Source organism: Nicotiana tomentosiformis, chromosome 12, assembly GCF_000390325.3.
Source record: "Nicotiana tomentosiformis chromosome 12, ASM39032v3, whole genome shotgun sequence".
Classification (NCBI taxonomy): Eukaryota; Viridiplantae; Streptophyta; class Magnoliopsida; order Solanales; family Solanaceae; genus Nicotiana; species Nicotiana tomentosiformis.
Genome location: NC_090823.1, coordinates 75,657,494 through 75,673,702, shown reverse-complemented (window position 1 = coordinate 75,673,702; position 16,209 = coordinate 75,657,494). Strand labels below are relative to the sequence as shown.

The window sequence follows — 16,209 nt, the reverse complement described above, 5'->3', positions numbered from 1 at the left end:
GCCCAACAACCTCCCCACAATTCCTATTAGCTCATGCATGTGATAAATCTACTATCCTCACCCATAATCAACCCAAATCCGAAATTCGAGAATTGGGGGAAGAAATGCTTACCATTTAAAAACCCTAACAAGTTCCTTTTGATGAAATTCCAAAGCTTGAGCAAGATCTTGATGAACAAAGAACTTGGGGCTTCCTTCTCTCTCTAGAATAGCTCTCCTCTCTCTCTAAAATATCAGATAATCCCTAAAAAATGACCTTTATGGCTAGATAAAACTAAATGGGGTCGGGTTATAAAATTAGAAAAATGAAGCCCCGATGCAGATCTGCGGTCGCATATGCGACCACATAACACTTCTGCGGTCTGCAAAATGGACTGCATAATGGCCTTCCGGAACTGGACACTTCTGTACAGGTTTGTGACAGGTTTGTGGTTCGCAGATCAATTCTGCAGCCACATAATGGACCGCAGAACCTCCTTCTAAAATTTCTCATACTGGTTCTGCGACGGATGTGCGGCCCGCAAAATGCTTATGCGACCGCATAACTGACCTCAAAATAACCTCCAAAATTGGCTCATTTCTCTGCTTCACTCTACGGTGGATCTGCGGCCCACATAATGGTTCTGCGGTCGCATAATTGACCGCATAAATTCCATGTTCTGCAAAATCATTTCTTCAACTCCCAAACGTATTGTACACCCCAAGAAGTATGTACCGCGAAACTACTACATCCGTACACATTACACTACCTCGGCACCAAAATATTTGAATCCCTTGGCAAAATTTTACGGGGCCTTACAAGTCCTTTAAGGCTTCATCAACATTCTTTGGTTCATTCCATTGTTTCGATTTCCTATGATGAACTTCTGTAGATATTCGGGTTCACTTCTCCATTCATTTGGTCTTGTTTCAGCTAGCTACGCAATCAACTCCTTTTGAGGTTCAACATGATTACTGATAGGTTCATTAGTTGACTTTGGAGGTTCATTGTTGTTGTTAGTGGATTTCTTTAGTTTTTGAGATTCATTCGTCTTTGATTCGTCTTGATTGATGTCTTCATCACCTACAATGATTCCTTTTACTACCATTGAATTATTATCATACAAAATAACATGAACTGATTCCTCTATACATAATGTACATTTGTTATAGACTTTAAATAACCTACTGTTATTTGAATAACCAAGAAATATACCTTCGTCACTTCTTGGATCGAGTTACCAAGATCGTCCTTACCATTATTGTGAATGAAGCCTTTACTTCCGAAGTGATGAAAGTAGCCTATGTTTGGCCTTTTACCTTTCCATAGTTCGTGTGGAGTCTTCTTTAGGGTCGTATGAGAGATCTGTTAAGGATATGGCAAGTTGGACTGATTGCTTCTGCCCAAAAGTGATTTGGCAGAGAGTGTTCTAATATCATTGTTCTAGCCATATCTTGTAAACTTCTATTTTTGCGTTCAACCACTCTATTCTATTGAGGTGATATAGGGGCTGAGAAGTTGTGAGTGTATCCTTGTTCACTGCAAAATTCTTCAAATGATCTTCTTTCAAATTCACCTCCATGATCGCTTTCTATGGTTGAAATGAGATACCCTTTTTCTCTCTCAATGCTTTTGCTGAAATCTCAAAATTCTTCAAAGCTTTATCTGTCTCATCCTCGATAGTACAACCTGTTTTCTTGAACTTGACTTCATATCCAGAGTCGCACAACTGACTTATGCTTAGGAGATTATAGTTGAGTCCATCCATAAGATAAATTTCTATAATATCACAGTTATTAATGAATTGGACTGTACCGGTGCCAATGATTTTACCTTTCGTATCATCACCAAACTTGACATTTTCTCCATTTATTTGTGTAACTTCTTTGAATAGATTCTTGTCACCCGTTATGTGACTGAAACACGCACTGTCTAGATACCATTTCCCTTTTTGACTTTTCCTATGGCGTTTCTGCAAAATAAAATTATTACCTTCTTTTAGGTACCCAAGATTTCTTGGGTCCTTTTTGGTTAGTTCTAGTAATATCGAAACTGTTTTTGGGCTTCTAGATCTATCCTGAAATATTTGAGTTATGAAATCTACAAAAGGAGTATTTATGGCCAGTTCTATTACAGTAATGACATATATGAATGGATTTATCATTTGATATACTGGTAGTGTTAGTACTAGTAGATCCTTTTTCAACAGGTTCTTTTTCCAATTGATTTGTAATTCGCTTGATTCGACCTGACAGAGCTGTGACTGGTGGATTTGCGTATGCCATTGAGTTGCAATTACAATTCTTGAACTTCTTCTTGAAGTACATCTCTTTCGATTTCACAAACTTCAAGTTTAAGTTCCCAATCCTTTTTCTTCCTATTTAGTCTCTTCAATTCATTTAGAATTTTTTGAGACTCTTTTAGGGTGAGATCATGAATGTCTTGTAATTCATTGCATCCATCACATTCATAGGGCCTTACCTCGCTTGATTCACCATGTACCATGAAGCAATTTTCTGTTGGTTCTTTGTTGTCATCATCATGTACATGTCATTTGTCCAACGGCCTGAGAACTTGTTTATATTATTTACTAATATAATCATGAAATACAGATTTGCAATTTCCTGATGCTCTGAGTTGTCTTCGTCACTACAGCTTTCAAAGGATTTATTTTTGTTGAATCCACTCGAGGCTTTTCTTTTGAGATCCGGGCACTCGTCTTGTATATGCTCATATTGTTTTCATTCATAATATTTTCCATTGTTCTTTTCTCATTTATTGTATTGTCTTGGGTTCATCTGGAGGACATTCTTCCCTTTTTGGTGTTCATGTATCTTTTCATTAGCCTATTCGCTATTTTGGAAACCATGGTTATCTCTTGCTCTAGATCCTCAACTTCATTTTCATTTTCATCTTCAGATCCTTCGATCGAGGTTTTGAAAGCAACTACTTTTTTCTTTTCTTCCTGTCCTCATCTTTTGATATGTATTTTTTCAAAAGCAATGAGATCTCCTCGTAGTTTATCATATGAAAATTTATCTAGATCTTGAGACTCAAGTGCTACCACCTTTATTTGCCAAGTAGTTGGTAGACTTCTTAGGATTTTTCGAACTTGCTCACCACTTGAGTATGGTCTTCCAAAAGCTTTTAGATCTCCAATTGTTTTACTGAATGAGGCAAACATTTCCTCAATGGATTCACTTTCTTTCATCTGAAAAAGTTCATAGTCATGGATCAATAGATTTATCCTTGTTCCTTAACTTTGCTTGTCCCTTCATAAGTGACTTTCAACTTATCCCACATCTCTTTAGCAGTATCACAGCTTGAGATCTTCTCATATTCTTCTCCACCTATCGCGTTGTATAGAAGATTTCGTGCCTTGGCATTAACTTGTATTACTGCCATTTTCTCATCAGAGTATTCATCCATATCGACGGGTTCAGTGAATGTTTGTCCATCTTCTTTCTTATCAGACTTTGCCGCTAGAATTAGAGTCTCCCTTTTTTATTACAAACTTGGACATCATAGGATTTCTTCCAATGTGAAAATTGTTGTCCATTGAAGTATGGAGGCCTTGCCTGTGAAGTCCCTTCTTGAAATAGAGCTCCGGTGATTACTTGATTTTATATGATCTTTTCTCACTAGTTGTTAAGCAAAATCAAAATGTGAGACCCGCTCTGATACCAACTGAAAGTACAAAGGGGAGAATTGTATGCCTCCTTCGAGATCGCGATGAACACCGAACACCAGAAGAAAGCTGATCCAAAACAAGGGGAAATGGTCCTAAACCCACCCAAGACACACACGAGGCCCCCGTGATCCTGTTCAACCACACCAACCAATCCCAAAATATATCACGGACCTACTTGAGGCCTCAAATCACAAAACATAACATCAAAATCACGAATCACACACCAATTCAAGCTTAATGAACTAATCCAAATTCCTGAGTTCCAAACTTACGCCGAACATATCTAAACAACTCGGAATGACCTCAAATTTTACACAAAAGTCATAAATTACCATATAAACCTACACCAGAGCTCAAAGTTCTAAATGGACATTGATAACCACAAAGTCAACTATGGGTTAAACCTATGAACTTATAAACATTCAAACGTCCTCGAAATCTTTTTAGAAACAAACCAACCATGAACGCAAGTCGTAATACATCATCTGAAGCTATTCAAGACCTCAAACCACCGAACGAAATGCCAATGCTCGAAACGACCGGTCGGGTCATTACATTCTCCCCCACTTAAACATACGTTTGTCCTTGAACGTGTCAAGGGTCGTTCTAAAGCCATCACACACTGTATAAACTCACCATACACATACTTATGGGTGAACCCACGTCACCTCAATCCATATAAGCCCGTTAACATAACCTAGTTGAAGATCTTTTCTTCAATCTTAGTCCATAAACCTTAGAACCTAATCTCTAACATTCAGAATTCATTATAAGACCCAGATCTTGCATTTATACACAATATATTTCTATACAAGCTGCATCAAGCCATAACCATATTCCAAGATATAATTACACGATATACCACATAACTAGATAGCTGCTCATTACTAAACCCGGTAATGCGAATAAATCTCATATCAAATAAAACCTTGTTCCAACCTTCACAAGACTGCTAATGATGTAAGAAACATATGGAAACTCATAACCACTCACCCGATCAACAAGTCGTGGAGTTCTCTCGCCCGACCGGAACCAGTGCCAAACTCTAAGCTGATTAATGACATTCTTATCCAAACATACCTTATCCAAGTCGGATTGCACTAATTCCAGGTCCAATGATCTCATCTTACCCAGTATAAACTATTCGACCGACAAGCCAAACCAAATTCCACCTAATCATATATGGCGCATTCCGTGCACCTAACAAGCAACAACTCTAATATAACCAAAGATGGAAGGAGAACCAAATAAGAGAACCACCCTCAAGCCCCACAAATACCACCATAAAGCACAACGTTATGAACCCATCTCACAAGGGAGAAGTAAATCACACGAAGTAAGCATGAAGAATCATGTCCTATCATGACCCCGTTGTGACACGTAGCCCGATACAAACATACCGCAAGTCTCGCCACCATCCAGTGCATGCTCCAAGTTCTATCCATATTATTTAGACACCACATATAAATCTTGAACTCATTAGAACCTTCTTGAGAATCACTCACCTCGTTCCAATACCTAATACACAGCCAATACGCACTGAACAACCTGCGCTCCACCATCACATGCATATCCAAATAAAGCAGCGATTCCTTTTTCCTGGCACACTACATCCACAACGAGTATCAACCGGAATCATCCCAAGACCTCTGCATACCCATAAGGTGCAGTACATCATACACCTAACCAACATCTTGGTCAAAATCATCCTCGGAGTCACCCTTTTCAAGTCATAGCTAATCCACAAACGTCTTAGTCTAGAAACTGATATAACACATGACCATGGTAACCGATCATTGATAGCATACTCCCCATTGGCTCGAAGACATAGAACACATTGTCTATAACCTATAATACTCTTCCTTCATAGCCGCCCCAATCCTGTTTTGTTGATCAAGTGACTACTTCATAAACTTATGTAACACTAGTCATAAAATTGTCACGCTCCAAACTCGGGGAGCGCGACCGGCGCTCAACCGAGAGAACCCAGCCGAGCAAGCCTGTTAGATTTCCTTCTACCCAAACTTATCCATGAATAAAGAAGAGATGTACTACATTAATAAAACAATGTAAAGATTTTATTAACAACTTCCTTTTCATTCTCATTAGCAGCTTCATTCATAATTTCCAAAATATTACGAGTTTATAAAATTAATGAAAAAAACATGATTTCCAAATACCAATATTTCTAGTTCAATTCCCAACATCAACCATAACCCACAACCTATCTACGGAGCCTCTAAATACAATAGAAGAGTAATATGGAAATGCCGGCAACAAGGCCCCGGCTATACCTCAAAATACAGTACATGAGAAACAAAAGATACATGACCCCGAAATGAAGTGGGGCTCATCAAATCAGCTGAAAAGAGTGCACTGCTATCACTGATCAATGGATGCAGAACCACCTGCATCCATTAAAGATGCAGCGCCCCCGGCAAAATGGACGTTAGTACTGTCGAATAGCACTAGTATGCATAGCTAAAAATCTTCTTTCAAAATAGAATGCCCATACAAGAAAAGGCAACACATAGAAACAGCAAGTCACAATCAACAATATCCAAACGTCCAGTTAAAACATAATAATTTTTAAAATACGAACTTCATATATAAATTTGGTTGGGAGATCATTAGCACTGATATACCACCGTCTTTGTTAGCACGGAGTCTGATCACGCCCGATCGGCTAGGACATCTCCCCACGAACAATGTGGTTTGACATGTGATGCGAAAGAAAGTTGTTGCCAAGAGTAGTACCACCATATGCGCAATATGGCATCTGATCTCAACCCGATAAGCTTGGCTGCCTTCCCACATATGCCGTGTGGGTTGACTTTTCCAATCCACAAAAGTTCCAGTTTCATCCCAATTAAGGGGAATAATATCACAATTTCCAAAGGTTCCAATTTTATCCCAAATAAGGGGAATAGTCCCAATCCACCCCTGCACTGGCACGTGTAGTATCAGGTGTGGGCCTTATGACCCACCCTTCCTCGGTATTGCTAATGATGCTCCCAAAAATATTTTTGATTTGATTTGCAAACAGAAATATCATAAATACAATTGTACTCACCTCAATATCTTTCACATTGTATAAATTCTCATTAGTATTTCCAGTCATTCACAACGACAATATTTCCTTGGCTCATTAGGCCATTCACAAGATTCTTTATTCCTGGCATGATGGCTATATTTCATATTCCACACTTTTACCTCTTTCAATTTCAGGATCACCATCAAATATCAAGATATAGAATATCCCAGAAATCACAACTTTAAGTTCATTAGAAATGAACAATTTAACCACAATATATTTCTTTCCAAAAACAATGGAGTAAAATAATTAGCAATTGATACGCAAGTTCAAATCATCAACAAGTGATACCCCATTTATTCTTGAAATACGTTTTCCCAAAACTGACAATGTACAATTTCAACACATGAGTATATAGAACTCGAATCACACTGGATATATTTATAAAGTAAGGCATTAGTTAAAGCAGCCACTAATGGGCATGAATTTAGTACAGAAGCTTTTAGACAATTCTATTTTCAAAGTCATTTTTAAACAATTGAGTCGAGGCTCATTTCACATTCTTTATCGCATCGTCCCAAATCATTTGCACTACTAGACATAATCATAACTTAAATTCTTGGCACGTTGGCCCCAATCTATATCCCCAATTAACTTATTTCACTTCCAACCATCTCTATAGATTATCAACAATAAGACATTTCCAAATCAAGACTTTAGGTACACATATGAGCAATTAAGAGTCTTAAGAATATTGAGATTTTCTCACACAATTTGACATACTATCTTTCATTGAAACTCGACTCAAAGCCATAAAGCTTTAATACGCAACCCATACTTTGAAACTTATGAAAACATTATGGATTTCAATTCCAAGAGAGAAAGTTTAGCCAACATACCTCAATCGAGCTTCCTTAACTCTAGAATGATCCGGAATTCTTAGCAATCCCGATCTATTTTGAGACATAACAAAATTGGACCATAATTAGGAAGATATTCATGGTCTCAGCTCATTTGAGCATTTTATCAGACACTACGTGTACAAATTTAACCACAAGGTTCTTCTACAAGATTTTCTTCACTCCACAACCCAATCCTTACTTATTTCAGCTCAACAATCTTCCCACAATTCTTATTGGTACATGCATGTATAAATAATAATCCCATACCCATGAATCATACTCCTAATCAACCATCTTCTATCCAAATTCAAATTAAAAACTAGGGTATGGAACCTTACCTCTTAGATGAAGAACTTGTGGGTTTTCCTTGTTAATCTTCCAAGATTTGAGAAAGACTTGATGAATAATTAGCCTAGGGTTTTCCTCTCTCTCTAAAAAACTCTCCCTTCTCTCTAAAACATCAGATATTTTTCTCAAAAATGACCCCAAGCGTGTATTTAACGAAGTAGGGTCGGGTTTTAAAAACCCAAAAATGGATATGCGGACCGCATATCGGTCGCATAATTATAGACCAAAACGATTAAAAATCTATTCGTGTATGCGGTCACTATGCGGTACGCATAACTATTATGCGATCGCATAATGCACCGCATAACAGTTATGCGGTCGTATAGCCGACCGTATGATTACCCCCAGACTGTCCCTTCTCCTGCTCACTTCTGCGGCCCGTAGAGTGATTATGCGGTCACATAATGGACCGCATAAAAATGTTTTTCCACCAAAAATATTCCTTTACTTTCCGGTACATTGTTCAACCCAAAAGTCCGAACCGCGGTGAGCAAGCTCGCCGCGAAGATTTTATACCATCCTCAAACACGTAAGCCTAATCCGGCACCACAAAACCTTGAATTCACTTGCGAAATTTACGGGACTTTACACTGAAATACATCAAATTGTTTTCTGGGGTGTTACAAAAACACTCCAAAGACTTTGCCAAGTGCATATTCACCCTTGTAACAGTCATGCGAACTTCCTCAAGCCCTCCGAAATGGTAGTATGTGCATTTCGTTGAATAAAAGCCTCATACGAATCACACAACGTCAAATTTTCTCGCAGGAGATAACCCACATGCTTAGCCTCCGATCGATATCTATCTATGGCCCTACTACAGTCACAACCACCATGCAATCAATTCTCCTGAGTTTGTACTCGTCAACCAGATATAAGAATCCTCTGCATCCCATAAATGAACAATTGAAGAATCTACCAACATATCCACATCTAAGCATGGGCAACACATTGAGATGATGATCAAGCATCCGTAGCCCCCATATTGACCAAACAAGAGCGATTGATACGATCCACCATAATAGAATACCCAACGAGTATAGACACGTAGACAGGAGTATCTAGAGAATCATGAGACATAACCAAATATGAAGAAACATAGGATGACACACACGATTAAGTAGAACTCAGATCAATAAGACTGATGCATCTCTATGACAGACTAGAATAATACCTATAAACATCCAATGCAATATCCTCAGTCCTACTAGGGAAACCATAACAACGTACCTTGCCTCCCACTTTAGGACATCCTCCACCCGCATGTCCTCCCTCTAGTTGGTTGTGCAGGTGGAGTAGCAACTGGAGTGGAAACCATAGCTTGAGTACCCTGTTGAAGTCCACCCCTCCGAAGTCTAGGACAATCTCTCATAATGTGCCTAGTATCGCCATACTCAGAACAACCCCTCTGCGAGCGTGGATGGTGGTACTGATTCTATGCCGAATGAGTGGAATAACCGTTGTAGGCACCCCGTGTAGAAGGTGCACTGAAAGATGGCTGTCCGATATAAGTACCCTGGGTCCCTAGCTAGTTAGAGCACTATAGGTAACCTGAAGTGCGGAGTGAACTGGCCAATTGATGAAGCCCCTGCCATGATAGGTCAGAGTCGAAGAGTATAAACCACTAAATCCTCCAGAACCTCGAGGCTTCTTAGCTCCAACCTCCTAGCAATCTCCATTACCTGATGGAATGGAGTCCCAATCTCCAACTCCTGTGCCATCCCAAATCTGAGGCTATCGACGAGTCCCTCAATAAAACAACAGACTCTCTCTCTATTAGTGAAAACCAAGGCAGGTGCATGATGAGATAAATCTGTAAACCTTATTGCATACTCGGACACAGTCATACTCCCCTAGCACAACTACTCGAACTCTCTGTGTAACTTGTCCCTGCGGGTCAGTGGAATCAACTTTCTCCAGAAAATATCAGAGAATTGCGACCAAGTAAGTGGTGTTGTGCTAGCTGGCTTACTCATCTCATAAGTTTGCCACCATCTATATGCCATCCATGTCAGCTAAAAAGTAGTAAGTTCGACCTCGTTTGGCTCCACCATACCTAGAGTATGCAGAATGTGGTGAAACTGATCCAAGAAATCCTTTGCAACCTCAGAAGCCCCTCTATTGAACTGGGGAGGATGGAACTTCCGAAACCTCTCCAAACTCCTCTGCCCCTCAACTGACACAATTGGACCTACCTCGAGTTGAACTGCAACTACTGGCTATACCGGCACAACACTTGGTGTTTGATAAGCATGAGCCGGCTACTCAACTGTACGAGCGGTGGGATTCTAAGCTCCTCCCCCAGCCTGTGAAGCTGTTGGTGCATCGGAAATCAATCCTACCTGAGACAAAGTCCCAAACATACTCAAAAAAGGTGCCAAGGTCTTCTCGAGCCCCCGCTTAGCAATAGGCTGCTCGGGTACACGCTCAACATGCTCAGGCTCTTGATCCTCAACTGGAGTTGCCGGATAATCTACAACTACTACTCTGGCAGGTGCTCTAGCTATAACATGTGATCCTTCTCGTCCTCTACCTCGGCCCCAACCTCTCGCGGCTCTAGCAGGGGCTTGGGTGACTGCTCAACTGATCCGATAGCGTGTGTCCTCACCATCTGTGAGAGAATAGAAGAGTAAAGGTACAAACTTCGAAATGTCAAATCGGCATGATAAAAAATGAAGGAACGTGATGTTTCCTAACAGCTCGATAGCCTCTCGAAGATAAATACAGATGTCTCCATAATGATCCGCAAGATTCTGCTAAACTTTCTCGTGACTCGTAGAACCTATGAACCTAGAGCTCTGATACTAAATTGTCACGACCAAAATCCTACCATTAGGGTCGTGATGGTACCTAGTCTCTAAAACTAGGTAAGCCAATCACTTACAACAGTTAAAACATAAAAATATGATATAATGAAACAAAGTTTAACACAATGCAGAAAATAGAGGTAATACAAGCCAAAGTAGCGATAATCACAACATCTCCCAGAGCTAGGTAGTATAGAGTCACGAGCTCTAACTGAACTAATAGAAATATCCCCAAATACAATATTGTTTAGATAGAGAATTGATAGTATAAATATAAGGAAAGGACTCAAAGGGATTACGTCGATCAATGCAACTCTACCTTGAATTCTCAACGGTCAAAGAAGCTCTCATTGCCTGGTCCACTACCTCCAACACTTGGATCTGCACAAAAATATGCTACCGTAGTATGAGTACACAATGGTCTGTACCGAGTAAGTATCAAGACTAACCTCGGTGAAATAATGACGAAGTTCAAGTTATGTGATACTCACTAGTCAAAATAACTTGTACAATAAATCAAAGAATGGCAACAAAATATAGTAGAAAACAATAGCGATAACCTCACCAGAATAAGTGATAACAATTCAATGTAAGTAAAGGCTCAGTTTCAACGTCAAGTCATCACAAAGAAACACACACAAATAGAACCTCTTACCCACATTGTTATCACAACAACAATAGCCATTTGTATCACTCCGCCCTGACAAAAATCACAATAGCCACCCATATCGCTCCGCCCTAACATTATAATAATAGCCATCCGTATCGCTCTACCCTGACAATATCATAATAGCCACCCATATCGTTCCGCCATGAAAATATTAGAATAGCCACTTGTATTGCTCCACCCTGATAATATCACAATAGCCACCCGTATCGCTCTTCCCTGACAATATCACAAAATCCATCTGTATCGCTCTCTCCTGACAATATCATAATAGCTACCTGTATTGCTCCACACAACAACAACAGTGAATTGCAACCCTTATAGTTCGCATAACAACGAACAACCCACACAGCATGTCCACATGTGCCACAATATCACAAAATAACAATACCAAAGTTTCATCAATAAATAAGTTCACAACTTATCAACAAAGTGCACAAGGACATGAAAATAACATAAAATTATGAAGGGGTATTCAATAAATAAGGCATGACTATGGCTAAGTCAATTGTAGCGATCATGATTATGTAATAACAAAGTGGTTTAAGCATGTTTCGTATAAGTCACATTATCAAATTAAGGTATATTAATAGCCTACGGTCTAATCCGGTAATAATCCACATATAGCACCCGTGTACACGCTCGTCACCTCGTGTACACATCGCTTTCCACATAATACAATTAGGCAATTAAGGCCAAATCCTAAGGGGTAATTCCTCCACATAAGGTTAAGCAAGATACTTACCTCAAATAAGTAAAATTAATACTCTAGAAATTCCTTGCCTCTCAAATCGGCCTCCGAATGGGTTAAATCTAGCCAAAAATAACACAATAATATCAAACACGACTATAAAAATCGATTTCAAGTAATAAAGCTCCAATCTTTATCACAAATTACAAAGTCAACCAAACTGTCAACCTGGGCCTATACCCTGGAACCCAACAACACTCATAAATTCCAAAAATCTATTCCAATACGAGTCCATATATACTAGTTTCATCCAAATCCGACTCTGAATTGGGGTTTAAATCCCCATTTTTTTCATTTTAGATTTTTTTTTCCAAAATCCCTAATTTTTTAAACTTAGATTCACCATTCAAATGTTAAAATCAAGGTTGGAATCATGAATAATTACAAAATCCGAGTAAAAAAAACTTACGCTAGTCCAAATAGTAAAAATCCCCTCCAAAATCATCCAAATCCGAGCTCTCAATCTCAAAATGTGATAAAATAACTCAAAACCTCGAAATATAGTATTTAATGAGTAGGCCTAGTTCTATACTTCACGATCGTGGGACCCCTTCACGATCACGAAGGACAAACTCCCGCCCAGCTACTGCCCCTTCTTCATGAACACAAAGACCTTCCTTGAATGCGATGCCTTCCATCTGCTGAGCTAGACGAATGCGGTAGAATACACGCGAATGCGATGGCCAAATGCATGCCACCCTCAGCCGACCTTCCTCTATGCGAACACACCGCCAAGGTCACGAACGCGAAGGTCACTGCCCCCATGCCCACAAGAATGCGACTTCCACATCACGAACGCGAAGAGCAAATATCACCTGCCACCAAAACACACTCCACGATCGCGATGCCTCATTCGCGATCGCAATGAACACCTGAACATCAGAAGACAACTTATCCAAAATAAGGGGAAATGGTCTGAAACACATCCGAGGCCCCCGGGACCCCGTCCAATCACACCAACCAATCCCAAATCATAACACGGTCCTACTAGAGGCCTCAATCACTCAAAATAATATAAAAATCATGAATCACACACCAATTCAAGCTTAATGAACTAATCCAAATTCTCGAATTCCAAACTTACGCCTAACATGTTTAAATAACTCGGAATAACCTCAAATTTTAGACACAAGTAATAAATCATCATATGAACCTACTCCAAGGCTCTGAATCCCAAACAGTCATCGATAACCACAAAGTCAATTCCAACTTTTTTTCAATTAGCCTTAAAATCATCTAGGAACACTGAAACTCAAATCCGGGCATACGTCCAAGTCCAAAATTACCATTCGAACCTCACGGAACCATCAAAACTCCGATTCAAGATCAAATATAAAAAAGTCAAACTTGGTCAACACTTATAACTTAAGCTTCCGAACTAAGAACTAAGTATTCCAAATCACTCTGAAATCTTTCCGGAATCAAACCAACCATGCACGCAAGTCGTAATACATCATATAAAGTTATTCAAGACCTCAAACCATTGAATTAAATGCCAATACTCGAAAATACTGGCTAGGTTGTTACAGTGGACCTCATTACAAACACTTCTCTACATTGTGTTCGTATGGTAAAATGGGAATGGATCCTTACGAGCGTAAAATGGAGAGAGGAAAATAGGTAAATGAACCTTATATTATGGAATTTTCAAGGCCCTCTAGTCAAGGTGACACTCCTCGGTTGAAAGTCAAAAAGTGCATAAGGAATTATTTGATTTTTGGCTCGCAATAATTTGTACCTCCCAAGAACATAATCATAAGCTTGAATCAAAATTGGAAATTCAATTCATAAACTTGAGGTGGAGGCAAAAAGTGGTTCATGTCGTGGCACGATATTAACTAAGGTGCTTATTGGGAGGCGGCCCAATATTGCTACATTTTATTTTTATTTTTATTTTTTATTGTGTTATTTTTAGTTTTGTATGAGTAGGAACATAAGAAGAAAAGGCATGGGAAGATGAAAAGTAAGCTAGATGGTTAAAGCTATGTGTGGGGTGCCCGCACAAAGAACCAAACTTGGAAAAATTCTGAGTACCCCATGATCTATTAATGCTTCGGCCTTTGGCTTACCACAAAGTTTTTTAAATCCTATTATTTTTTTTAATGTTCAGTGGAGATAATGCACACTTTTAAATATGGGATGGGAAGACCGTTTGGATGATTTCTTGTGCTATTTTTGTCGTGCTATCTTATGTGTTTGAAATTACAAAAGATTGAACTTTTCCAGATGATGGATCTCTTAGACATCTTTCTGGAGGGATACAATCTAAATAAAAAATACAAAAAAAAAAATTAAAAAGGAAAAAAAACAAAATATGTCTTTTAGTTTTCTTTAAGTAGTAATAATTCTCCTTGTTTTTTTTTCTGCATTGGTTCTTTTTCAAGGGATGTAATTTGTACCGGATAACCTTTTCACTTTTAGAATATAGCAGACTTAGAAAATATAAAGGGAAGAATGATGTGATTCGCGCCTTTTGACTATTTGATAATAGCATGCTTAGGTCTTGTTATTTATATCTTTCTCTTTGTTTTAAATATTTAATGATGCCTCGACAAAATTGGATACCATGTGTCATGATGCCTCTGATTCATTTTTTTTGACTTATGTTCACTTTTTGCTTCATGCTTAATATCTCTTGGCTATATGAATATTTATTTGAAAGTCAGAATGAGAACTTCCTTAGTGAGTCATGTATTGTGTGTGAAGTGAGTTCTTGTATAGTCCATGTTTTGTATCTGAGTCTAAAAATTTCCCGGGATATGAGTTGAAGCAAAATCCTAGGTGTTGCTCGGTTTGAGAAATGATGTTAGGCATTCTTTAATCTTTTTGAGCTTTGTTTCAATGACAAACATAAATAAAAACTAATTAGCTATTTTCCTATAAACCTTTTATTTTGCACCCGCATTACAAACCTATACTCTTTTGTTCTTAATTGACTTTATTGACTCTTTTATCTCTTAAGACACTTGAATTATAAAAGAGAGTGCTAGAAAGATGTAATGAGAAAACATGGGATAAATTTTGAGTGAGACCAAAGAAATGATGAAAAGGGCACTTATATCTTAAGGAAAATACCACTAGCGGAAAACACAAAGTAAAAAGAGGGAAACACTTATAGAAACAATGATAATAATTACATGTTGTCTTTGCTAGTAGATGTAAAGTATAGTACTTAAAGAAAGAGAGAACATGTTGTTAGGATAATCTTGCTTGTGATATTTAAAGTGGGTTTAAGAATTTTCGCTTAAAATTGACTATGTGATGTGTTGAAGTGCTTAGGAGAGTTAGTCACTATTTCCTAAATATATCTTAACCGTCCCTTATGCCACGTTACAACTATAATAAAGTCCTAGCCTACATTGGTAGAGCTTTACATTATGGGTAAGTCTATTGTACCTTTTGCATGCATGTGACTTCTTTGTGAGAGTGAGTGATTTCTTTTATATATGTGAGTTGATCCACGTCCAATCCGCACTCAATAGTGAGTGGAAAGGATCGTTGCAATTATAATACCTAACTAGACTCGGGATCGAATTCCTCAGGGAGTTTATAAAGGGTGTTAAGGTAGATACTTGACGAGAGTATGTGAAACAACTAAATTATGCTTCCAAACAAAGGGTGATTATTTTTCAAAATAATACTACGAGATTAACCTAATTGAAAATAACTAAAAAGAGAATAATTGTTTTTGGTGTTTTGAATCAATTGGGGAAAAATCTAGGGTTGTAACCTTCACCTAGGTGCAAACATAATGGGTAAACTACGTTAATGCTTGTTTTTTGGACCGGGGTGTATTATAACTCTCAATTCCCAAGTACCCACTCAATACCTCTCGGTTATAAAGTGGTTATACCCAAATTCGCAAGTCCAATTGGGTAGCAATCCAAACAATTGATATGAGTCCAAGTCGGGTTTTCCCTATCTCTAGTTCAAACTCTTTAATCAAACTAGCCAAAACCTTAACTAGCTTAATTCATTGTTAGCCAAGTTTTCCAAGACTAGGTTCTTCTTTCTCAATCAAGAACTAAG

The 16,209-nt window shown here is 38.5% G+C and overlaps 1 protein-coding gene across 1 annotated transcript; it reads right to left on the bottom strand.

Moving 5' to 3' along the window:
* Positions 1 to 917: 917 nt before the first annotated feature.
* On the bottom strand, positions 918 to 3,409 carry LOC138902886 (uncharacterized). Its single transcript, XM_070190787.1, has 5 exons — positions 3,242 to 3,409; positions 3,101 to 3,191; positions 2,169 to 2,357; positions 1,592 to 2,080; positions 918 to 1,126 (listed from the first exon to the last, which is right to left on the bottom strand). The coding sequence occupies exons 1-5, from the start codon at positions 3,407 to 3,409 to the stop codon at positions 918 to 920; spliced, it is 1,146 nt and encodes a 381-aa protein (XP_070046888.1).
* Positions 3,410 to 16,209: the final 12,800 nt, after the last annotated feature.